The sequence below is a fragment of the Pistacia vera genome, unplaced genomic scaffold (genome assembly GCF_008641045.1).
Source record: "Pistacia vera cultivar Batoury unplaced genomic scaffold, PisVer_v2 Contig111, whole genome shotgun sequence".
Taxonomy (NCBI): domain Eukaryota; kingdom Viridiplantae; phylum Streptophyta; class Magnoliopsida; order Sapindales; family Anacardiaceae; genus Pistacia; species Pistacia vera.
In genome coordinates this window covers 64,281-90,281 of record NW_022195149.1, presented here as the reverse complement: position 1 = coordinate 90,281, position 26,001 = coordinate 64,281, and the positions used below count along the sequence as shown (strand labels likewise).

At 36.2% G+C, this 26,001-nt stretch overlaps 3 protein-coding genes across 3 annotated transcripts; all 3 read right to left on the bottom strand.

The window, feature by feature from the left end:
• Positions 1 to 2,093: 2,093 nt before the first annotated feature.
• Positions 2,094 to 7,973, bottom strand: LOC116140509 (4-coumarate--CoA ligase-like 9). Its single transcript, XM_031426138.1, is given in 4 exon segments — positions 2,094 to 2,150; positions 6,460 to 6,611; positions 6,691 to 6,877; positions 6,963 to 7,973. Coding segments are annotated over 4 exon segments (1,407 nt in total).
• Positions 7,974 to 13,031: 5,058 nt separating this feature from the next.
• Positions 13,032 to 15,993, bottom strand: LOC116140500 (protein ALP1-like). Its single transcript, XM_031426130.1, has 4 exons — positions 15,841 to 15,993; positions 15,157 to 15,382; positions 14,969 to 15,064; positions 13,032 to 13,384 (listed from the first exon to the last, which is right to left on the bottom strand). The coding sequence occupies exons 1-4, from the start codon at positions 15,991 to 15,993 to the stop codon at positions 13,032 to 13,034; spliced, it is 828 nt and encodes a 275-aa protein (XP_031281990.1).
• A 3,441-nt stretch (positions 15,994 to 19,434) lies between these two features.
• LOC116140674 (4-coumarate--CoA ligase-like 9) lies at positions 19,435 to 22,072 on the bottom strand. Its single transcript, XM_031426274.1, is given in 7 exon segments — positions 19,435 to 19,852; positions 20,015 to 20,117; positions 20,215 to 20,282; positions 20,364 to 20,509; positions 20,588 to 20,777; positions 20,896 to 21,641; positions 21,644 to 22,072. Coding segments are annotated over 7 exon segments (1,629 nt in total). The 5' UTR covers positions 21,888 to 22,072; the 3' UTR covers positions 19,435 to 19,720.
• Positions 22,073 to 26,001: the final 3,929 nt, after the last annotated feature.

Below are 26,001 nucleotides of genomic sequence, written 5' to 3'. Positions count from 1 at the left end.
ATGACCCGTGACATGACTATCATCGTCATCCGTACTTATATCCTCATGATATCTTTCAGAAGCATTCGATATGCCTACTATGCAATATAATTGCACAAATTATATTGCTTCCGTAGGGAAACCCTTTTCGATAATTCATTTACCGATTAAATGAATCATCTGGACAATTCATATACATACTTATTTAAATGCATGACTAAATAAAGAGCAATTTATATATATGAATTGAAGAACTTTTTCTTCTATTATTTAGATATATAGATACAAGACAAAATTCTCTAAAACCACAATACGAATGGTTTCTGGGGCATACACTAATATACACTAACAATAGTATATGATGACACGAAGATCTGAGGCTGTGAAACATCTTCGCAAGAGAATTGATACACTGTTTGGATCGATGTGCAAAGTATCTAGAAAATATGTATCAAGAAATGAATCGTACAAGCGGGTAATGTTTCCTTCATAGAGGAAATTTATGTCAACACGTCTCCATTAAAGATTGAATATATATGGTCACTACTTAAAAAGTATCTAACATCTAAAACACCAGTATTCTGTTAGAATAATACTACACATACTCATCCCATACAATATTATGTGGCAATTATGATGGGTGAAAGTTTAATTTTAATTTTAATTAGCCAATCATATCTTGTCACATAATGTTGTATGATAAATTTGTATGAAATGATGTATGTGTAATATTACTCATCATTTTATATGAGTATGCATATAAAGAGTATATATATATATATAGATATAGTATAATATTTTTATTACTTATTGTCTACAACTTTTGTAATCGGTATCTTAAGTTACATGTTAAAAAAAGTCATAATAGAGTACCTGTATTATGATTGACAAGAAATGATAATAGATGAAAACTTATTAATTTATAAAATGAGCAAGTGATTGATGGGTGACTTCTCATGACAACAATGGAGATAACAATTAGGGTTAGATAGTCTTAGTAAGGGATAATATTGCTTTCATATATAAGGAAAATAGCCATTCTTTACTATGTGAATATAATATATAAAAAATAAACCAAACATCCTTCCTTTAAGTTTTCGGAAATCCCAGCCAAGGACTCGGTAGTTGGTTCTGGAAGTGACTCAGAGGAGGAATTGGAGACATTGACTGACTTATTACCAACAAACACACAATTAACAATAGTTCAAAACAAACAAGAGATAATTCATTATTATCTCGAATGTTTAATTCACTCGACACCTACAAATACAATGACATGGCATTCACTTGCATCAACGATGATGAATAAAATAATACTGCCGACCTAAAAAGTCTCTGTGTGTGGAACTGGAACAACAACTCCTCAACTCCTTCTCAATATTTTGCCAGATGCATTCTTGGGTATGGAATCAATAAATGCTACACGCCTTATCTTCTTGTGGTGCAACCTGAAATCAAATACAATTTACTTACAACAACATGAACATTTGTTTTGAGTTATATATATATTATGAGAGGAAATTAAGCACCTGGGTGCATTATTTGCACTTCATTGAGGACTACTTCCGGCTGTCTTAGCCGAGAACTATTCTGAAGTACCTGCAAAGACATACAAACATGAGATGTTGCTGCTGAATCTAATATCCAGGAATGACTATCTGAATTAACACTTAATTCATATTCAATCATAAGACATTGGTTCGTACCTGGTTTTCACTTATACTCTCCAAGATAGGAATAACTATCTGAATTAACACTTAATTCATATTCAATCATAAGACATTGGTTCGTACCTGCTTTTCCTTTGCCTTTCTTTAGACTGTTCAAGTATTGAGGACAGTTCCTCTTCTAGTGTCCATCTTCTCCACAGTGGAAACATTTTCCCTTTGCTTTGGCCTTCTCTGCCTTCGCCGCTGGCTTCTTGAAGCTCTTATTCTTGGGTCCTACTTTTGGACCTCTCTTTGGTAGCATTTTGGGCTTTTTATTGGCCTTGCTAGTGGAGGCATCAAAGACATCCTCATGTCCTTTCCCTTTCACATTCTGCCTGTGAAATTCTTTAAGCTCATTTAGCAATTCAGAGAGGTTTCTCTCAATCCTATTGAGATTGTTGTTAGTTATAAACGGTTTATAATTGGAGGAAGAGATTGTAGAATCAAATTCACTTTGAGGTGGTCTGGCATGACCACCCCATATCCATCCAGTCGACCTAATCCATTGATCATCTTAAGAGTATGATCAGCTGGAGGTACTCCTTCCCTCAACTTCATGCTAAAGAGGGATGCACATAACTCATACTCAACTACTCTTAGATTTTTGCTGTACAACTCTTGTAGAGCTATGAGGATATCATAAGCATTTGAAAACTCTTCATGCTTAGTTTGAAGTTCTCTATTCATGGAGGCTAGCATGTAATTTTTAGCACTCCTGCCATCTTTCTCCACTTTTCAAGAGCATCAAGCTCAGCTTGTGGAGCATCCGGTCCAATATCAAGTGGAAGAGGTGCTTCTAGGACATAAGCAATTCTTTCAAAATCTAGAACAATTCTAAGATTTCTTAGCCAATCTTTTAGGTTGGGTCCGGTTAACATGTTATTGTCCATTATCCTTAGGAGAACATTGTTGGCCATTTTTCGATTATTTATCACAAAGATGAAACTGCAAAGAAAAGTAATTTTATTAGTGTCTTGTAATCTTTTAAACCTTTTAATGCATAATCAAATTAGCTCCCACTATTTTATTCGAGTCCTACACTCCCTTAAATAGGATCCGGAAATTTTCGTTGGATTAAATTTCTTAGTGGGGAATCAATTTCNTAAATTTTTCTCGAACAATTATCGAATTAACTTCTAATTACTAACCCGAATTATCTCTAATAAGATTTAAGCAATTGAAGATCATTACGTTCTATGGAGTTTACCAGAACCTCATAAGTTGCATTAAACTATCTCTAGCGTTCGCTCAATCTATGGTTTTACTACTGTAGACCAACTAAGTATCATCTCTCGATCTCAACCTAGTCTATTAATTCATTCAATTTGTGGGCCCTTAAGAATCAAAAGCATTAGGTATAATAGTAAAACTTAAGAAATTTTTTTAATAAAAATTAACAAGCATAAATCAACACATAATCAAGAGATTGGGCTACATTTTAGCCCTACAAAATCAATTTAGTTTATAATCAATATGAAAAAAACAATCATCTTCGTTGAAATAAGAAACATGAGTTCAAGAAAGAAATAAGAAGACTTCTCTATATTGTCAATCAAAAGCTTCAAAAATTTTGTCACTTTGATCTTCTCTTGCATTAGCTCCTTTAATTCTTCTCCCCAAAGAATCCCCCAAAAAATGCTAAAAGACTTCTATTTATATTCCACAAGGGTTAGGGTTTTATTTTCCTTAATTTTATTTAGTTTAAGACTCTTAACCCTATTTTCCTAATAAAAAAATAGGAAGAAAAATTTATAGCTATCGTGACTGTGCCCCGGCACTGTGCTGCGGCGCGGTCGATTCTAGACAAAGTGTGCTACGGCACAGTGATAACTGCTCCTTCTTTAGTTCAAATCTCGTCTCATTCTTCAGCACTCTAGAGATGATGATTTTTGAGCATGATAACGATGGAATCTGGAGAAGTGAAATGTAGCCCTTTAAATTAGTTTTCCAACAGTCAAAGAATTGTCTTGATCTGAGGTATAAAGCTTGAGATATTATTGAAATATTGAGGCATGCTAAAACTGGAGCGTAATCTAGAATGTCCTCTTTACTTCAAAGCTCCATAACTTCTTCGATTCAACTCCAATTCTCGATCCGTTTGTTTCTACTCATCGCTCATTCTGTAGCCGATATGATTCTTCATCCGAGCATAACATTTAGCACTAATAACTTGAAAAAACACACAAACACACCCGTGATCCTATAAAAGACAATTATGAAAATATTAAGTAACTTTACCAAATTAAGCCTAATTTATCACAAATAATCCTCATAAACCACTAACTAAATGCGTATTTTCAAGCTCTTATCAAGCTCAATTTAGAATTAATTGGTAATTTGGCATGCATGATTGATAGAGAATATTATTGCTTATAATTGAAAGACCAGCATGCATGCATGAAGAGTGGTGGAAATGGAGAAGAAAGCATGAAAGGATGGATTAAAAAAAATGGTTTTCATGCAAAGCTTGAAAAGAGATTATACCTACTCCTTTGCTTTGGATTGATGAAGATTAGCCTCAAAAGGATGAAACCTCCATACTTTAACACCACCTTGAGAGATTAGAGAGTGGTCANGAATTCAGTTCCTTAATGAAAAACAATACCTGGACCCTAGTTGATAAACCAGAAAACTGCAGGGTGGTTAAGTGCAAGTGGATTTTCAAAAGGAAACCAAGTCTAACCTCAAAAGATTCACCTAGGTATAAGGCTAGATTGGTTGCAAAGGGATTTACTCAAGTGAAAGGCATAGACTACAATGAAATATTCTCCCCGGTTGTAAAGCATACATTAATCAGAATTCTGATTTCTTTGGTTGTACAGTTCAATCTGAAACTGGAGCAACTGGATGTAAAAACAGCATTTTTACATGGTGACCTGGAAGAGAATATTCTGATGGAGCAGCTAGAGGGATATTCAGGACCAGCAGGTAAAGTTTGTCTTCTTGGAAAATCACTTTATGGCCTAAAACAATCACCATGACAGTGGTATAAGAAATTTGATTCTTTTATGATTGAAATTGGCTTTAATAGATGTCAAATTTGATAGTTGTTTTTATTTTAAAAATAAATTCTGATTTGTCTTATACTTGTTGTTTTATATGGATGACATGTTGGTTGCTTGCCATGACAAAACTGAGATTATTCGATTGAAGAAAATTATCAATACCAAGTTTGAAATGAAGGAGTTGGGTCAAGCTCAAAAGATTCTTGGTATTACCATTGTAAGAGACAGAATGCAGGGAAGATTGAAGCTGGTTCAAGAAGAATATGCAAAGAAAATTTTGCAGAAATTCAATATGCAGAATGCTAAGGCTGTCCAAACTCCCCTAGGCCAACACATAAAACTTTCCCATGATCAGTGCCCGAAAACAGAAGAAGACCAAAAGGAAATGTCCACCATTCCATATGCAAATGCCCTGGGCAGTCTAATGTATCTAATGGTTTGCACCAGGCCAGATTTGGCATATTCTGTGAGTTTAGTAAGTAGATTCATGAGTAATCCGGGAAGACTCCATTGGTCTGCACTTAAATGGATTCTGAGATACTTACAAGGATCAAAATCTGTGGGCATAGTTTTTAGTAAGAACAAGGAAGAAAAATAATGCATTAGAGGTTATGTTGATACTGATTATGCAGGGGACTTTGATAAGAGAAAGTCCACTTCAGGATTTGTTTTTACACTGTGGGGAAATGTGATTAGCTAGAAATCAAAGCTTCAGGATATGGTTACTCTCTCATCAACAGAATCTGAATATGTAGCTTTGACAGAAGCATCAAAGGAAGCAGTGTGGCTCAAGGGTTTTGTGAATGAACTGGAGCTGGAACAGAAAATTGTAGAGATCAAAAGTGACAATCAGAGTGCAATATATCTGTACAAGAACCAAGTCTTCCATGAGAGGACAAAACACATAGATGTAAGAATGCATTTCATCAGAGAATTGATTGAAAAAGGAGAAGTCAAGGTTGAGAAGATAAGAGGCACTCACAACCCTGCAGACATGCTCACCAAACCAGTCACTGCAGTCAAACATAGGCTCTGTATGAGCCTATTACACGTTCAAGCATAATTTAGTTTTGCCAAGGCCACTTAGGGTGTCAATTTACAAGCCAAGGTGGAGAATTGTGATGATGATGTGGCTTGAAACTGCCACGGTGGAGTCAACTTCAGTCAAAGGAAATGGATTTAAGTCTAAGCTGATGCAGCATCGTTTTGGATATCAAAGATAAGTGCCCTACCTGGCACACGCATCTCATTTCGTTGCAACAAACTCACAGCTCACCCCTCTTTTTTCCCTGATTCCTTCTCAGCCCTAACGACAGAAGATTCTAGTGCTCCTCTGCTCTAACAAACTACAGATCTTAGAGGACAGCTGGAAGATGATCAATGGGGTCTTGATGTGTATAAATTTCTGACCATTTTGTGCAAATAGAGAGGGAGTAGAGAGAGGGTTGAAACGGGTGTGTTCTTTCTTGTTATTCTTTGATTGTTTACTCTTTGTAACCTTTGGTTCTCTTGATCAATGAAATATCCTATAGTGTGCCTTGAAGAGTGGATGTAGGCTTCCTTAGCCGAACCACTATAAATCCCCTGTGTCAATTTTTTTTTCTGTTTAGTTTCATGCTTTACTTAATCTCTGATTCTATTGCTTGATAAGATTGTGTTTGCTCACTGATTGATTTGATTAGCATAGTTGAGAGCCCTAATAAGTCACTACAAATACCTTCATCAAGTGTACAAAATTTATTATTAAACACAGAATGATAGATGATTATTACCTGAAATGCCTGATATTTGATTAATTCCTTGATTCTATCCACAATGAAAGCAAAACCATCGTCATCAATGTAACACAGATCTCCGGTTCTCAACCATCCATCCGTTAACAAAGTAGAAGCAGTTGCTTCTTCGTCCCCAACGTACCCTACAATTTAAAGAGTAGTTTACTCATAAATTACATCTAATCAAATGAAATCATGCATAAAGCACCAGATAGAATTTACCTTTCATTGTTGAGGGTCCTTTAATCCAAAGTTCCCCTTCTTTGCAAGGAGGCAAGGCTTCACCGGTTTCAGTATCAACAATTTTTGCTTCAAAACCCCCTGAAAGTCTCCCGGCGGAACCCAAACGGTTACTTTCTTCTTTACATATTGTACGAAAAACCGCGCCTGTTTCAGTCATCCCGTAAACCTTTATAATCAAGAATCCGTCAAAAGTTAATTTTATCCCTGCTAATTCAAACGGATAAATGAAAAAGATGCTTAGGAAATATTACCTGCAACAATACAACTTTCGGGAACCTAGCCATAAATGCCTCCATCGCATCCTTCCAGAATGGAACACCACCACACACTACGCTCTCAAGCGAGCTCAAATCAAAGCTGTCTGTTAAACTACCCTTGCACAGGGCAACCATCACTGATGGTGCACCAATCATATTTGTAACACTAAACTCTTCCACAGCCTTCAACATCTTCTTCGCATCAAACCTCTCCATCCCATTTACCACAAATGTCTCACACAACGCCACTGAAGCTAGAGAACGGATAAACCCGCTAATGTTAAAATACATATTCGTCGTTTGTAACATAACGGCCGTGGATTCTCGCTTTTTTCAAGTTGCACAAATGGTGGCAACTTCTGATATTAAGTTTCTAAGAGATAGCATCACACCTTTCACCCTTCCAGTTGTTCCAGAGGAGTACAAGATCGCTGCCAAATGGGATTGACTCAATTTAACGCGCTCGAATTCATATTCTGAGCTCACCATCATTGACTCAAACTCGGGGGAGTCAGTGAGGATGGGCTGGTGTTCAAGTGTTGGGAGCTTGTGAACGGTTGATGACGTGGCAAAAGCAATGACCGGCTTAGATAACTTAACTTGGTTGGAAATTTCAGATTCCGGGTTGTCTGGGTTTGCGGGAGAGATGATAACACCGAGTGAGAGAAGAGAGAAGTAAAGGATGGGTATCTGAAGAGAGTTTGGAGAGAGTATAAAGGCAGTGTCATTTTTGGAGAGTTTGGTAACTTTCTGCAAATAAGCGGCCAAGGACTTAGATCTGGTAGTGAACTCAGAGTAGAAAAGCCGATGCCCGCTAATCAGGTTGATTAAAGCCACAGAGTCATGCGGCAATGGTGATTTGAGTCTGAGAGAGAAAGAGTATACAGCAGCTGAGAGAGGAGTGTCCTCTTCAGGAAGATCAAGTGGAGGTCTGAGGCTGTGAAAGGTTTTGTTAATTGAATTGAAACCACTCCTTGGATCGATGGGTGAACTTTTCTGGGCCATTTGATTGAAGCAGCTGCAACCAGATGCAGAGAATAATGTACTTATAAATTATAAATAGATGAAAGTTACCATGGCAAGCTAATGGAAACTTACAAGATTAATTTTTTAAGTTTTGCATGCAGTTCATGTGTATTAATTAATCATTAATTTTGTCGCGGATTGTCAATATTAGCTGTACTATATCTTCCTTTCCCGTTTGGATAGCTTTTATAATAATAAATTGTACTTAACAATATCATCGTGGGTTATTAAAACATTAATTAAGTTTTTCGTGTCACGATGTTAAAAATAAAATAACACTGCTAATTTATTGATTGCAGAAGCTGAAACCATGCATATGCAGAATTTACTGATTATAAATAGAGAAGCTATAGGGGATTAGATTTTTATCTTTTTATGTAATACTTCATATGGTATTTATATTTAAAATTAATTTTATTATAAATATTATCTGTTTATAATAAGCCACTTAAGATGATTATTATGCCATCTATTTTACTTTACTCATCATCCTTTAACACATGGATAAAGAAAGTTGAAGTGGCAAAGAAAAAGCAAGACACGGTTTGATGAGTTGTTATGTCACATGGATAGTCTTATCACGTCATCATAGGCCAAACAACTTACACATATCTAAGATTTGCCGTAACGACAAAGTGATACTTAAAAGGTTTTAAAATGACAAATAGGTACCTTTCGTCATGTACTATTAGTGATTTCCGTTTGGTAATAGTGAAAAGACTAGAATGCCCTTGAAAGTTTTATATTTTAGCTTTTTTGTAAATTTAAAAATTTCTAAAAAACCCCCTAGGTTTGCTAATTTAACTAAACATCACAATATATAAAAATTTTGTAAAATCAAAAAAACAACCTCACCATCGCCGGAATCTGGTCGGAAAATTGCGTTACGACACAGACCCGTCGGATCTGTGTCGTAACGCGTCGATCTGGCCTTTTCCGACCAGATCCATGGTAGATCTGGCCGAAAAAGGCCAGATCTATGGCCAGATCTGGTCGTCGAGGCCGCAAAACTCTCGACAGCCAGATTTAGACGTAGATCTGGCCTTTTACGGCCAGATCTGTGGCGGGTTTGGCCGGAAAAGGCCAGATCTGGCCGTCGAGGCCGCAAAACTCTCGACGGCCAGATCTGGACGTCGATCTGGCATTTTCAGCCAGATCCGTGGCGGATCTAGCCAGAAAATGTTAGATCAACATGTTACGACACATATTCGAAGGGGTCTGTGTCGTAACTCAATTTTCCTGCCAGATTCCGACAGTGGTGGCCGGAATCTGGCACTGCGGGTGGTGGGGGTGTTTTTGTGATTTTATAAAATTTTTATATGTTGGGGTGTTTAGTTAAATTAGCAAACCTAAAAGGTTTTTTTAAAATTTTTAAATTTATAAAAAACTAAAATATCAAACTTTCAAGGGCATTCTAGTCTTTTTACTATTACCAAACATAAATTACTAACAGCACATGACAGAAGATACCTATTTGTTATTTCAAAACCTTTTGGGTACCACTTTATCGTTACGGCAAACCTTGGGAATGTGTAAGTCGTTCGGCCCATCATGATACTGTCAACACTCCTGCCAAATATTTTATGACCTAATCTTGGATAAATTCCAACCTTTTTGCCGCTAAACCCATTTTTGCCGCCGTCGCAGTTCTCCACTCAGTTTCCGATACAATTTGCTCCGTCATCGGCCCAACTGGCCNAACAAATCAACCTGATCAATTAAAAGACTGCAGTACTTACAAAGTAAGGATACCCGTCATTGATTGAAAAATCTTCTGGGGCAGCTTCCACAAACTTCATTATATAATACAATACGAAATATCCGCAATCCAACTGGTTCCGTTGTTGAGGGACCTGGTGAGTGCATTTATCGGTCACAACAAATACATGAAATACTGAACATATCAACCACTAATTACCATCAGCCAAGACAATATGTTGTTTTATCACCTGAGGCACTAGCAAAGGCAATTTGTCAATCAATGCTGGATGCTGGGGCATTGTTCCTGATTCATAAATATCCCTCACAAACCTGCAAAATTGAGCTTGGACAATTTGAAACCCATCCCAGTACCACATCTCCAACAATATAATTTCATCATGTGCTAAAATGTGCTTGCAAATAATTGTGAAAAAATCAAAGTTTACCATCGAATCAGAGGTTGCAGCATCTTTCAGTTTTCTGATCCAAGCGAATCAAGCAGAACCATGCTTCGAGTTTTAATTTCCAAGTTTACATCTCCACCAAAGTTGCACAAAATTAGTAAACTCCAATGACCCTTGTCAGCATAATTGTTGCATATTATCAATGTCAACTCTTAAGCAACCAAAATCAACTGATGTCCGCGTTTGGTAAGTATAAAACCAATGCGTACAGCCACAATATGAAAAAAAACTCACCAGAGGACTACAGGAATGAACACATATTTCCTTGAGAATATGTTCAATTCGTGAATCCACTTTAGCACATTCCTTTTGTACACTTCTTTTGTGTACATAAAAAACCACATGCAGTCCAAGGTGATGAAATTGTGCAAGTTGTCTACTTTCAAACTCCTCCACAAGTTCCTGCAGATCAGTACATATGTAGTCTCATCATATGAGGTAAACATATTATGTAAATATGGCGTTAAGCATGTCAATTATAAAACAGTTTTGTACCCTATGTGTAGGTCAAACATACTGTTGCTCAACATGCCCCCTCCCCTTTTGTTTGCTAATCGCCTACTTGCCCTTTGTTGATTTGTGGTACCTACATATGTTCATCATTCATTTACATTAGCAAACCACATTATATACATCTTTCATAACTGAAAGCATTAGTCGGTTTAAGAGTTGCAAGGCTGGATACCTTTGCATTTGCTGCCCTTTAAGGCTGAAGGCATCTTCTTATTTTCTTCATGTACGGAATGACTGGTCCTGCCTACACATGCACATCAATCAATTATGAACTACGTTAATAAACATTATTCCCAACCATACAACAAATTGAGTCCATAACTATCCAATCGTAATACTTTTCACATTGCTGTCGGTACAAACTGTGTGGCTCTCTTGACATTGTTCACAAACTTTTGTGCTTTCAGTCGTCACAACTGGGCAACGTGGTGGTCCTCCCATCGTTCCTGCAAACCAACCCACAAAACAAAGCACATCAAAGAGGGAAAGAAAACATAAATTCTTGAAATGACAGTTTATAAATGCTAGAATACCTTCACCGTACTTTCCTGGGGACCTAAATGTTAGTTTCCATAAGTAAATGAAAATGCCACATTCAACATACTAAGACAACAAACATTAAACGCACATACATATACACATCCTTTTATACTTCACTACCAAAGTTATAAAGTTTTTTACATTCCATATTAGTGATTCATATCTTCCCGTAGTAACTGCAATCATAGACCATTACCATCTAATTACTAGACAGACCTGGTTTCACAAAAAAATAATAAAAGACATCATCCTATATGCTGTTAGACTATATGCAAAATACAACTACGGGAATACAACCACTGTGTCATATATCTAATAACCCTGTGCACAAAAAATAAAACCCTTTACAAGACTTCACTAGAAATCAAATGTTGGTCGGTACTCATTACTTGTTCCAAGCTGCATCTTCACAAATTCTGTTTGCACGTGCATTGGTAACCCAAACAAGATATCTATCTTGTGAGGTTCCTTGGAAATCTCAGTGGTCGCTGTCAGCATCTTAGTGACTGTGAATCCATCCAATCGAGAAATGATGGAATACACCTGCCCTTTACGGTCTTTCTCTTGGGTTTCCTTCTTGAAGTAGTCAGCAATACCCTTGAGCTCTGCTCGGGTCCCATCCAAGGCAGACTCAAACCTGCCCAATGTGGTGTGCCAGTCTGTTCCTTTTTTGGAATCCTTTTTCCTCCTCTTACTGCTGATCGCAACTCTGCTTTGACTGGCAGTGGCCGCCTGACAAGTAGAATCAACTACATCATCCTTGGGCGGGGCACTGGTGTGCCCTTCGACATCGACCTGTAGATCGGCATCGATGTCCATATTTTCATCATTGTTCTCGGCACTGTCATTATCTAAATCCTCAACATCATCAGTTGCTGTCTCTGCACCAACTCCACTGGCCCTGTCTTTGCTGTAGATTGCAACAAAGGAATCATAGTGCACCCACGGTTTGTGTTGCAATGCTCTTACAAAAGGATGACTCTACAAAAACGTTAATCATCATAAGATATGCGACATCTGTGTCAGTACATACAAACGTGCAATTTAGAATTTAAAATTTACACAAATAAACGAACACAAGCATACTTACCCGGACCCAGTCATCAAAGACATCCTTGGTACATGTTGCATTTCTCCTCATCATTCCACCCGAAGCCGTACCTTTCTCAATCATCCTATTGATTGCATTATATTGCCTCCTCAACATCTTCAACCTCGAGTCGATATGTGGTTGTGCTTTCAGATTGCAATGAGGAAGCTTTTCCCACATTATCTTTTCGACCTTAGTTAGGTAACCGCACTTGAACCCCCACTCAGTTCTCCAAAGTGGCTGCTCTTTCAGTTCCAGCAAACACTCCACCAACACAGAGTCATCCTTTTTTGTCCACTACCGCTTACTTCTCTTATCCTTTGCCCTGCTCTTTCTGCCCCTTTTCATAGGCATAGGGTCGTCATGCATGCTAATGCTCCTGTCGGACTCCTGGGACCGCGATGTTGACTTGTCCATATTGCTGAAACAAAACAAAAAAAGCCACGATTACTGATATTGTACAAAAAAAATCAGGTTACAAATGTTTGTTTATACACAGTGTCCGATCAACTGATATGCGCGAGTTGAATAATTTTATGTCAATTAGGAAGTATAATACATGAACGGGATGACTTAACAATCAAGCATCCAAATTACGACAATGTAAGTCAATGTACAAGTCCCCTAACAAAGGCAGATTAGTGTTTGGGTTCATTCATACATGGCAAATCAGAAAAGACATAAATTTAAAAAGTCCAAACAGTACACATAAACTAAACAAAAGCACAATCATTCATTCTGCGCAGCCATCCAAGTATTAAACATTTCAGCCGCCAAATTGTCTCTAAATGCAGTCCATGAGGTACTAGGCTCAACGTGCCTGATCAATTCACCTTCATCATCTTGTTCCCCTTCATCGTTCACCTCTTGCTGAAGCTCCACTTCAACCGGGTCAATGGACAACTCAGACCTTATGAAATTGTGCAAAAGACAACATGCAGTAATGATTCTACATTGAGTTTTGACGGGATAGTAAGATGTGTCCTTCAATATTCCCCATCGAGCTTTCAGGATGCTGAAACATCGCTCAATACAATTTCTTGCTTGAGAGTGTTTCATGTTGAAAAATTCTTGTGGTAATGCTGAAAGATGGATGCATGGAGAATCAAGCATATCATGCTATAACAAGTATAGTCATAGTTTTAAAAAAAAAAATTCAATCAAATTGAAATAAGTAAGGTAGAACATGTTACCTTAAGTCCTTAGCAACCTTGGAGACTATTAATTTCAAGAGAAATTAAGCAAAAGAGTATCCATACCAAGGGAAGAAGAAATTTGGCCAAGAGAGAGATTTAGGGTTCTTAGAGATTTTTATCTCTACACAAAAATTGATATATCATTTTCTTTATATAGGAATCCTTGTAAACAATTCAATAATTGTTTTGGACTTCCTTAAACAATTCCATAATTGTTATGAAGTTGTTAAACTTCTTTAAATTATAACATTGGATTAACATGTAATCACAATTACCAATTTAACTCTTAAATTGTTTACATAACAATTTAACCCTTAAATTGTTTACATGTTTACAATTACAACCCCTTATAAAATCCAATTTAATTTAAAGAAAATGATTAATATAAATAACTTTATTACCCTTGGTAGGTGCTAGCCAACCTTGGATAATCAATTCTCTTTGGCTATTTCTCCATTCTCCTTAGCTTTTATGTGTGACGTTTTAGGTTCACTGTGGCCTACTCGTGGGCCCAATATCACAGTCTATTTCGATATGTTTTGTTATAACTCCTTATGAACAAAACTCCCACTGATGTAGGCATCTAGCAATGCTCCTAACCCCTAAGTCACAATGAAGATATACTCCAACGAACATTCTTACAATCATACACGTTGTATAATCAAATCCTTCCGTTATCTAATCCCAATTAAGAATGGATTCATGGTATGTCAAAATCCTTATCTTAATTTTAATTCAATACATATGGAACGTGCCACTATGAAACAACCTTTCATATAACATTTTATATACCCCAGCCGGAGATTCCCTTTTCCAATGTATCTTGACATTTGTCTAGGAACTTGATATCAATCTATACCAAGTCAACGGATCCCATCTTGACTATCACTTGTCCTCACACATAAACAACACATGGCATGATTAGCCTCCTGTTTATATACCATATGAATCATATGCGTTTATGCAAACCCAACCATGATATCTCAGGTCTAAGGATTCATAATACACTAGAACGATCTTATGATAAATCATTGACTACATTTTAATGTCCATGTGATTCATCATAAATGGTCATATTCGATAACTAGTTCACTAACCGCGTATGCATGCTAATGCCCTAGTGATATAACTTTTATAATCACCCACACTAATACCATCACATGATATTCTACAGAGGCATTCAACATGCCTACTATGTAATATTATTGCCCAATTAATATTACGTATGTGGGGAATACTTTGATTATTTTGATCTTCTAAAGATTTGCATCATCCAGACATTTTACATGTAATACATATATATAAATGAAGCAATAAACCACATGTGAAATAAGAACACTTTCTTCTATTGATAAGATAAAATGTATATACAAAATATATACATTAACATATATATACAAAACATAATGCCTTGGAATCGAAGACACGATTGGTTCCTAGGGCATACACTAACAGATGCCGGTTGGTGACCTTGTCGCCAGTCACTCAAATGATATCGTTGTCCTCGATAAGGGGCCAAAAACCCTTCCCTGTTAGTGTATCCAGCATCGCACAAATAGTAATGCCCTAAAATAAACAATTTCAAGTCAATAACAATTATTAAGTGCACTATTATGGCAGACCCTAACATTAAAAATACAATTTTTTGGTTATATTACCTTGGGGGACCTTTAATCCATTTCTCCTAGTAATGGCATCCCTAAGAACTCTACCATCTGCAGCGGAACCTTCCCACCCAGCGAGGACATATATAAACTGCATGTCAGGTGTGCATACACCAAGGACATTAGTTGCGATTTCACTTTTCCTTGACCGATACCTAGGTATATCAACAGCCGGCACGTGAACCTTTATGTATGTTCCATCTAAGGCTCCCAAACAGTTCTAGCACAAAACAACAACAACAATATTTTAGAGAAAGCAATAACTCTGATTTTAACAAGGTATTGAACTACATGTGCATCGTAAACCTAGTGATTACATTGTACCTTGAACCATTTCCACCGCTCATCGGTTGAGTTCTCGGGAATGGCCTCTAGATTTTTAAACAGTAGGGTATGCAACCTTAACACGACGTTTAGGACTAAGTGAAAATTGCGGCTTACCGTCTCAGTGGATCTACGCATTTGACGTTTCATTACTCTAGTCTTTTGGTTATAGGCAAGGATGTGAAGAAAGGTGCCAACTAATTCTTCTACGGATGAATGACGGGTTGATTTTAAGTTGCCATGTATAGTAAGTAAATTACATAATTTGTGAAATACAGCCCTATTCATCCTACAGCTCTCAAAACATAACTCATCACTTTGGAAAAGCATTGTGTGTAAATTGAGTGACCTAACCTTAAACCTAGACGCAAACTCACTGGCATATGATATAGCAGCCCTACGTCTACCCCGTATATTAAGTGCATTAGCCAACCCAAGAAGGACGAGCATGGTGTACATGGTTTCCAACATATCCAAATGGAAGACTAGAAGGGCAACCAAGTGCATCTTCTACCTGACTGTTAAACGGGCCATAGTTGTTTCACATAATTCATGGGTCAAAACATAATGAAGTCAATCAACCATGTACAACAAATTCGAAATTGACTATGAGGGGTACATTCACAAATGATAGCATATGTTTTTACAGATACTCTTCAGCAAATTAAGTAATTTCCTTCCTTATCATATCAGAGAAAGTGCAGACAGAATGGGTTGAAATAGAAGATAAAGAGAAAGTTGGACAGGATACATTCTCTCATGCATTACATTAAAAGCCAACAATTATAGCATAACAATGTATTAAGGTCATGTAACATCCAAAAAAGTTAATTCCATTACAAATAATTACTACTTGGTGACAAAGTACTTTTCAAGTAGTCGGTTTTCACTATCAAAACAAATAGGAGATGCAAACTAAACAAAATATGAAGTCCAACAGTGTCTGAACAGGATGAAATATTCCCATAAAAAATTTCAGGACCCTTCTCTAATTGTTCTTAACCATTTAACTTCACACCTAGTTTACTCAAAACGGCAAACATAAATCAGTGAAACCAAAAAAGATCACTACGTTAGACCTCAAAATCTTTCACACAATTTTGTACACCATGTATAGACACATAGAGGTCCAATTGACCAATATTCCTATCACTCCATAACCCATAAACTAAGGTATTCATGTACCAAACATATAAACTATAAAGAATCGCAAGACACACCCCACTATACTAATAAGCTGCCTTAAACTAGACTAAACTAACTAGATCAGTACAGTATACTAATATGCTCCCTTAAACTAGACAATACTGAAGCATATCAGTCCAGTTATACTAATATGCTCCTGTAAACTAGACTATATACCAGATTTATAAAATTAAAAACAGCAGCATATTATCTTCATTATTTGTACTTTGTCATTCAAATCTTAATACCACAACAGCAAAGGATAGCCACTTATAGTCTCAACAGCATAATAGATCAAGCAACAACTTGGAATCTCAACAACGAGCAGCAACAAAGCATAAAAGACAGCAACTTAGAACCTCAGCAAAAAACAGCCTTAAAATCTCAGCAACAGAACAACCAAAACATCCTTAAAATCTTAGCAACAGAACAGCAAAAACATTGTTAAAAACTGAGGAACACAATTGTAAAAACACCCTTAACATCTTAGCAACATAACAGCAAAAACATCGTTACAAACTGAGGAACAAAACTGTAAAAACACCCTTAAAATCTTAGCAATAGAACAGCCAAAACATCCTTAAAATCTTAGCAACAGAATAGCAAAAACATCGTTAAAAACTGAGGAACAAAACTGTAAAAACACCCTTAAAATCTTAGCAACAGAAGACCCAAAACACCCTTCATGTGAAAGCTGGTTCATCCTCCAATAGCATTTTTTCTCAAGTAAAGATTAATGATTATTTTCACTTGTTCTGTCCTTTGGCTAATTTCTAATTTTTTAAAATCTTATATGTTCTCCATGTTGCTTTTATAACTCAAATACCAATTGTTGATTTATAGAATAGAAAATAAAAAATTTTAATGTTCTTTTTGAACAGGTAAGGTACAAAGGAGCTATAGTATAGGACCTGTTTCTTAGTCTTCTCCTATTAATACCTTATTCTTATAAAAATCTAATCTTTTTAACACAATTTGAAGATGACATTCTGATATGAATAGTTTGCTATAAAAATGTAATCTTGTAAAAGACTACTCATAAGGTGAGACTGTTTAAAATCACACATTCTGTTCCTTTAAGATAAAGATTTAAAAAAAAAAAAAAACTTTGGTTAAATGAACAAATATTTATATGATGTATTATTCAAAAGCTGAATTGTCATTGTCATTGTCAATACTAAAAACAACAAAGAGAGGGTGTTTCTAGGTTTGTTTATACTTTCCAACCATTTAGGGGATTTAGAGAATGTCATAGGTTTAGATATAATTTGATGTTTTCCTCTTCTTTTTTACTTTTGTTACTCCTGTCGATTGTATATTCGAAAGTGCTTCTATAGTTCTCTGCAGTGTAAACATCACCCTCATTTATTTGAATTTTAACTCTTTAAATCACATTCTTATGTGTTTAAATAATAATTTGTCAAATTTTATCGAATGCTTATCATCTCCTACAGTTATGAAGGCACTTATTATCTCCTTTACAGTATAGCAGCTTATTATCTCGTTTCTAAATGAGCTCTAGATATGAGTTTTATCTAATCACTGATTAGGAGTTGTTTATCTAGGATGAAAACAAAATCATTTTCTGATCTAGGTGTAATTTCTTCATGACGTAGTATCTAGAATTTGCATAACTGCCTCAACACTCCCAATGATTCGTTTATCTATCAGAATGAATGACCAACGACAGACGAAAAATTTCAAAGTACTTAAAAGCAATCGAAACAAATAAAGGTACATTCAAAGAAAAGAGGGCAAACAACACTCCCAATGATTCATTTATCTATCAGAATGAATGACCAACGACAGACGAAAAATTTCAAAGTACTTAAAAGCAATCGAAACAAATAACGATACATTCAAAGAAAAGAGGGCAAACAACGAAAAATTTCAAAGTTAGGGTTTCCTTAAAAGCAATCGCAACAAATAACTGTACATTCAAAGAAAAGAGGGCAAACCACATACCGGAATTAGCGAACGGACTGACGAACAAGATCGTCGAGCAATTTTTCTCCACCGCGGCGAACAAGTTTAGCGCAGAGATCTGAGAACAAAATCGTGCCTCCTGTGCGTTTTAGGAAAAAAAATTTCTTTTATCTCGTAGTTTTATTGAAGTTAAAGGGCATATTGGTCATAATATGCAAAAATCTTAGGATAATATGGGTATACAAATTAGCATGGCATTTCTGAAATAAATGATAAAAATCTGGGCAGTTTCGTCCGGAAATAAAAAATATGAGGACAAATACGTCAGTTTATGTAAATTAGCTATTTTGTAATTATTAATAAACTAAAGGATATTTTCGTCCGAATAAAATACTGTTCAGGGGCAAGATTGGACAGAAATTATGATTACCCGGTAACGTTTTAATAACAGCCTCCCATGAGGTACAAATATTCCCGATAATTTACCCCCCTCTGAGCACTGTTTGTCATCTTTTGTTCCTGATAAATTTTTTTACAAAATTGTCAAACACGATAATCTGCTAAATTTAACAAATATTACCCTTATTAAAAAATTTAAACCCGATCCAAACAGGCCCTTAAGGTAAGATTATTATGCCATCTATTTTACTTTGCTCATCATCCTTTAACACATGGATAAAGAAAGTTGAAGTGGCAAAGAAAAAGCAAGACACGGTTTGATGAGTTGTTATGTCTTATGGATAGTCTTATCACATCATAATACTGTCAACACTACTGCCAAATATTTTATAACCCAATCTTGGATAAATTCCAACCTTTTTGCCGCTAAACCCATTTTTGCCGCCGTCGCAGTTCTCCACTCAGTTTCCGATACAATTTGCTCCGTCATCGGCCCAACTGGCCCAATTCGTCCGATCATTTTTTCGGTACTTCTTTTTTCAATTTAACCATCTGTTTGTGCCCGCCACCATTCATCTCCCTGGTATTTTATTTTTTACTTGTTGGAAGATGAGTCATATATAAATAACATGGGTCCCAGCTTCTTTTTCTAAGTTCAAAATTAAATTTACAAAGTTATAGTTACAGATTTATTACGAAAAAAAAGGTGTAAAAATAATTTTCTTTACAGCCTTGATGATGGCGGTGGTGGAAGAACAAACTTCCTGATTAGATCCTTTCTTAATATCTTGCCAGCTGCACTTTTGGGTATGGAATTGATAAATGCTACACGCCTTATTTTCTTGTATGGTGCCACCTGCATGCAACCAACAATCAAACTTATTCCATAAACCATTCTTTTCAAGTTCTAGTTTATGATCATAATTTTTATAACAGATGGTTTAGGATGATTTTCAAATATTCAATTCATGAATTTAAAATTTTATTAAAAACATATATATAGTTTTAAATTAAGCACCTGCTTCGCCACAAAATCCATGATTTCGGTTTCGTTGAGAGTGCTCTGGGGCTGTCTCACCACAAAAGCCATAGGAACTTGACCAGTTTCTTTATCTGGATATCTGTCTTGACAAACTAATTTATTAGCATAAAGCATACTCTTTATCTTATAAAAAAAATTAAGGAATTAGAAATACATAAGGAAGTTGAGAAAATTACGGTATAACCGCAGCGTCAGCAACCTCGGAGTGGGAAATAAGCACTTGTTCTAGTTCTGCTGGAGCCACCTGCAAACAAAGCAATAGCAATATGCATCCTCATAATCTACACAAGTAAATTAATTAATGGCTTTTTATTAATACTATCACCTGATATCCTTTATATTTGATTAATTCTTTGAGTCTATCCACAATAAAAAGGAAACCATTCTCATCAAAGTAGCCCAAATCTCCCGTCCTCATCCACCCATCACATACCAACGTAGCTGAAGTTGCGACTGGGTCTCCAACATATCCTTCAGTGCCATTAATGTACTTATTGTTAATGTTTCATCCGATTCTATTTCTATATAAATTTTGAATACAAATTTTACCTTTCATTATTGTAGGTCCTCTAATCCAAAGTTCCCCTTCTTTGCATGGAGGCAATGCTTCACTTGTTTTAGGGTCCACAACTCTTGCCTCAAAACCCGCATAAAGCTTCCCCGTTGACGCCCACTTCATATTTTCTTCTGGACCTATAGTCCGAGCAACTGCCGCCGTCGATTCAGTCAACCCGTAACCCTTCATCATCAAACAATAATTTTAATAAACGAATTAGCGAAAATATTTTAGGTATGAGATGGATACGGTAACAATTTATGGTAGACTTTTACTGTGCTTATGAGAACCCAACACTAACCTGCACCAACACGACTTTCGGAAATTTCGCCGTAAATGCCACGACTGCTTCCTTCCCAAGGGGAGCCGCGCCACACAGTACAGTTTCAAGAGAGCTCAAATCGTAGCCGTTCATTAATCCATCTTTCGACAGCGTCACCACCACTGGCGGGGTCAATGCCACGTGTGTAACACTAAACTCTTGCACAGCTTTCAACAAATTCTGCCAATCAAACCGCTCCATCACCACCGCTTTTTCACCCAAAGCCACGGATCTAATACTATAGAAGAATCCAAAAACATGAAAATATGGCGTTGTAAAAAGCATAACTGAGGGGGATTCTCGCTTCTCAGTCATTTCCCAAGCAGCAGAGCTTATCGCTATTTGTGCTATGAAATTTCTGTGAGTCAACATCACACCTTTAACTTTTCCAGTTGTTCCAGAGGAATACATGATCGCTGCCAAATCGGATTGACTCAGTTTAAAGTGCTCGAATTCGTGTTTTGAGCTTACCATCATTGACTCGAACTCAGGAGAGTCGATGAGGATCGTCTGGTGTTTAAGTTTCGGGAGCTTGTGAACAGTCGATGACGTGGCAAATGCTATCACCGGCTTAGATAACTGGATTTGGCCGTAGATCTCTGACTCGGTGGCTACTGGATTTGCCGGAGAGATGATAACACCGAGCGAGAGGAGAGAGAAGTAGAGGATTGGTACTTGGATGGAATTCGGAGAGAGTACAAAAGCTGAGTTACTTTCTGTAGATAAGCGGCCAGAGACTTGGTTCTGCAAGCAAACTCAGAGTAGGAAAACCGTTGACCGGTGATCGAGTTGATTAAAGCGACGGAATCATCAGGCCACGGTGATTTGGCTCTGAGAGAGAAAGCGTATGCAGCTGCAGAAAGGAATGCGTTCTCTGGAGGAAGATGAACGGGAGGTCTGAGGCTGTGGAAGGTCTTTGTAAGTAAGTTGAAACCACTCTTTGGATCAACGTGTAAACTTCTTTGCTCCATTTACATAGAAAATTTGGTAGGAAATAGAGAAAATGAGGTGTTGTGATCAACTCGTTGATTTATCTTAACGAAGTTTTGCAATGGGAGTCTCCGGCTGGAGTGCTTCAGTTATGAAACTTCGTCGACGACGAAACGAAAGATAGCTTTGATATGTAACTTTAGCATAGCGACAAATCTAAAGGACACTTGAGCTAAGAGGATCCAGCCTTCGCACCACTGTAGTGGATTCCTTTTGATATTTGTTAAAGAATATATCCTTAGTAAAATTATTATTATTATTATTTTTAATTTATGAAAAAAAGTTCCGACTCATTTTGTAGGAGGAATTAACACTTTTTTCCACCAAAATAAATGTTTAATGACATTTTTCTATTCAAATAATAGTTTAATGATATTTTTCTATCCATAAACTTTTTGAAATATCATTTTATTATCTAAATTTATATTTTGACAATAAATAAAGAGCAAACTCGATTCAGGTTGTTAAGACTTTTGAAGAGAGAATATCGATGAGTCTTTTGATGGTTAAAATTTGACTTGAAAAGAGCGGTTGCGCAAACCCTAATCACTCGATTGTCAACTATTGGTGTAAGTATAGGGTTTGAGGGGTTTTAGTAAATAATAATTTGAAAAGAGAATGATGGTAATGTAAAGTTGTAATTATGTTGAAATCAAATATAAATTTGAATAATAAAATGATATTTTAAAAGTTTGTGAATGAAAAATAGTCATTAAATTATTATTTGGATGGCAAAAATCGCTTTCTCTTTATACGAGCCGGCTTTTAGCGTTAACTTGAGTGCCCATATATTAATACAACAATGCTACAGACACCGGGGTTTTTACACCGAAATTTTGTACTGGCTTACGTGTCTGCTGACTTAGATCATTCAATGCATTTTATGTTATTAAATTTTTTCTAATGAACGGTCGTCCATAACATATGGACGGTCGTTCACTGACATGGACTCCCGTCCATATTATATAGACAGAGTCCATAAGGACGCCCGTTCATTGGTAAATGAAATAAAAAATATTAAAAAAATTAAGGACGGCCTTTCCTAGGTTATGAACGGCCATCCATACATATTGGACGGGCGTTCATATGTTAATGGACGCCCATCCCTTAATTTTGGACGAGCGCTCGCAAATAAGGGACGCCCGTCCTTTTTTTTAAATATAAAATTTAAAAAAAATCTGGGACGCCCATCTAAAAATTGTGGACGGGCTTCTGTAATGTGTGGATGGGCGTCTGTATAGAATGGATGCCCGTCCATAATTTGGTTTTAAAATATTTAAAAAAATATTTGGACGCCCGTCCATTACGTATGGACGACCGTCCATATGGAATGGATGCCCGTCCGTATATAACGGACGCCCGTCCATAATGAATGGACAGCCGTCCTTTATTTTTGGACGGGCGTCCCTACTCTAATTAAAAACAAAAATGCTGAATTAAAAAACATTTAGGTTAAAAAATTTTGGGGAAAGTGTTTCAAAAAACAAATCAGCCGTGGTCTTCTTCTTCTTCTTCCATCTGCGCTCTGGTTCATCGTCTTCTCATCTCATCTGCACTTTGGTTCGTCGTCTTCTTCATCTTAAAAAACAAATCAGCCGCGGTAATTAGACACTTTCGTTTTACAATTTTTTTTTTTTTTTTTTTTTTTTAATGTTGGATGGATGTGTTGGATTTACATTTGTGTTGAATAGAGTTGAGTTGATAAAGAGAAATCCAGTCAATTTGGTGGGACTGGTTTGTGTGATTGACAAATAGAAGTGTTCTGTTTGGGTGTTTTTGGCTTGGAAAAAGCTAACATTTTTGTTGGTTGGGAGCTAATAGAACTGGGAAATTTGTAACCTTTTCTGTGTTGTTCTTTATTGATTATGTCTAAAATTTGTAGTCAACCATTGCATTGCTAGGCAAAAATTAGTGTGTACAGTGGACAAGGTTAGATGATAGGGGTTGTGTAGTTCCTGCCTTATATAATGTCCCTTAGCGTCCTCATTCAAACTCGAAATCATTCCCCTTTTATCTTGAGACTAAACTCATTCGATCCTAACATCAATTTTCTTCCTAGTGGTAAAGAAAAAGTAAAATGGGCAGTATACTCATAAAGCAGAAAGTCCAAGTAACTGTCTGCAACTTTGGTGTTAAAGTCTTGGCTCCACCATTGCAATAATTCAACTTCATAGTGGTTGCTTTTTTAAAGTAAAAGTTTTGGTTGCCTTCTAATGTCTTCTTTTTTCTTCCTAGTGGTTCATGGTGTGTTTTGTTTGTTTTTTTAAAGTAAAATGGCCAGGTAAGCTGTTAGGCTCTCCAGTTTTAGTTTATGTCTGTCATACTCCTATAGAACCATTCAATGTAGAAAAAACCAACTAAATCCAGGGAAACAGGGTAAAACAGGGGACTTGTTTTTGGTTGGCAGAAGGTGTTCCAAAAAAGGCTCATACTTGCATGACGTTTCAATGTTAACTCATTGTATATTAAAGTGAAGGAAGAATTATCTACATCTTCAACTATAGTATATATTAAACTTTGGCCTCTGTGAGCCAGACAATAATAGTCAACAACGTTTTTGGTAATACCAAATTAATGGCTCCAACTTCTCGTTTATACAATGTTTCTTCTTTGTTTATACAATGTTTGATTGTTGTGTTAAGAAAGCAGTGGGTTGTTTATACAATATGATATCTTTCTATATTTACTAGTCCGATGAGAGTATCAATATTCTAGTGTTCTCAGTAGCCTAAGAGTCACATTTGAATGCAAAATGTCGCATTTTCTTGAATCAGTGTTTGCTTCTACCAGTGTTGGTTTTGGGCAGCTATGTTGGTATTTGGTTTTGATGAAATCTCATGTTGCAATTGTTATAATGGGATATATATTATTCCTATTCAATATATTCAGAATTGTTTTAATAAGAGTTCGTTTTTTTGGAGCATTATATCAATACTTTTTTAATTAGATATGTACCAATAGGGTTTACAGAAATTTAAAGAATGTAACTTCATATCAACGTGTGCAATTTTGTCTTATTTGGATGAGTACATCATTTCTATCCTCGTCTCTGTTCTAAAAGTTATGATATAGTATAGCTTAAGTTGTCAATCTCATATTCTTAATTATTTTTCTAAAATCCTTGTCTCTATGCTGATGTCTTGGAAAATCTACTTTATATATGTTTAGCTTATCAGTGTCTTTAAAATTTCTATCATCAATGCAGTCAGTGAAACATTTACAATCCAACAAAATATGCTGCCATTTTGATTAATTTCTCTTTCGATTGTCTGCAATGTGATTGATTTTGATAGTATACTGTTAAAATGGGATACATGGTTATGCTGTATGTGCTTTAAAGTTTAAGGTTAAGATTATGGTTGTAATATTCGTTTAATGTCATATATGTTTTGTCATATAACATGAATTACTTATAGATATGTTTTTTTCAGGGTTTTAGAATAAAGCAAAAAATGGTAAGAGCACACAACCAGTTCGGGTGGAGGCACATCGTCATCTAGAGTCCAATTTCGAGACGTGCAACATAAAAAGCAATACAAGGCGAAAAGAGATATTTTTCTTGGAAGAAGTTTGGATTTAGGATTTATAACTAGTTTGGGTTTAGGTGATGAGATTAATGGTTGGATCCGTAATTTGAAATGGGAGCAGTTGGCAAGTATTAGATATGACAGATATAAGCATTTGATTTATGAGTTTTTTAGTAGTTTGGAAGTTGTGGAGACAAGTACTGATGATTTACCACCGTATACAATGTTTTTTAGATTAAAGAATCAGAATTGTGTAGTGAGGCCACATGACTTAGAAAACTGGATAAGGATTGATTTTGAAGGTTTGGATAATGTACCCAGAATGTGGGATTCCAAACAAGCTTGGATGGATGTTTCTGGAATAGGGGTTTATCATCCACATAGGTGTAAATCTACAAAGTTAAGGAATCCTGCCATAAGAGTTTTTCATAGATTTCTGACATTCACATTTAATGGCAGGAAAGAGACAAATGGAAATGTAACAGTGGAGGTTTATTGTTGATAGAAGCAGCAGTAATAGGGAAGCAAGTAAATTCAACCAAGTTATTGATTAAGAAGTTGGGAGAGA

Coding starts and splice junctions, on each gene's coding strand:
- LOC116140500 (XM_031426130.1), bottom strand. CDS start 15,993: ATGCACTTGGTTGCCCTTCTAGTCTTCCATTTGGATATGTTGGAAACC. Junction 15,065..15,156: donor TGGATTAAAGGTCCCCCAAG/GTAATATAACCA, acceptor TGTTTATTTTAG/GGCATTACTATTTGTGCGAT. Junction 13,385..14,968: donor TTTGAGTGACTGGCGACAAG/GTCACCAACCGG, acceptor TCCATCTTTCAG/CATTACCACAAGAATTTTTC.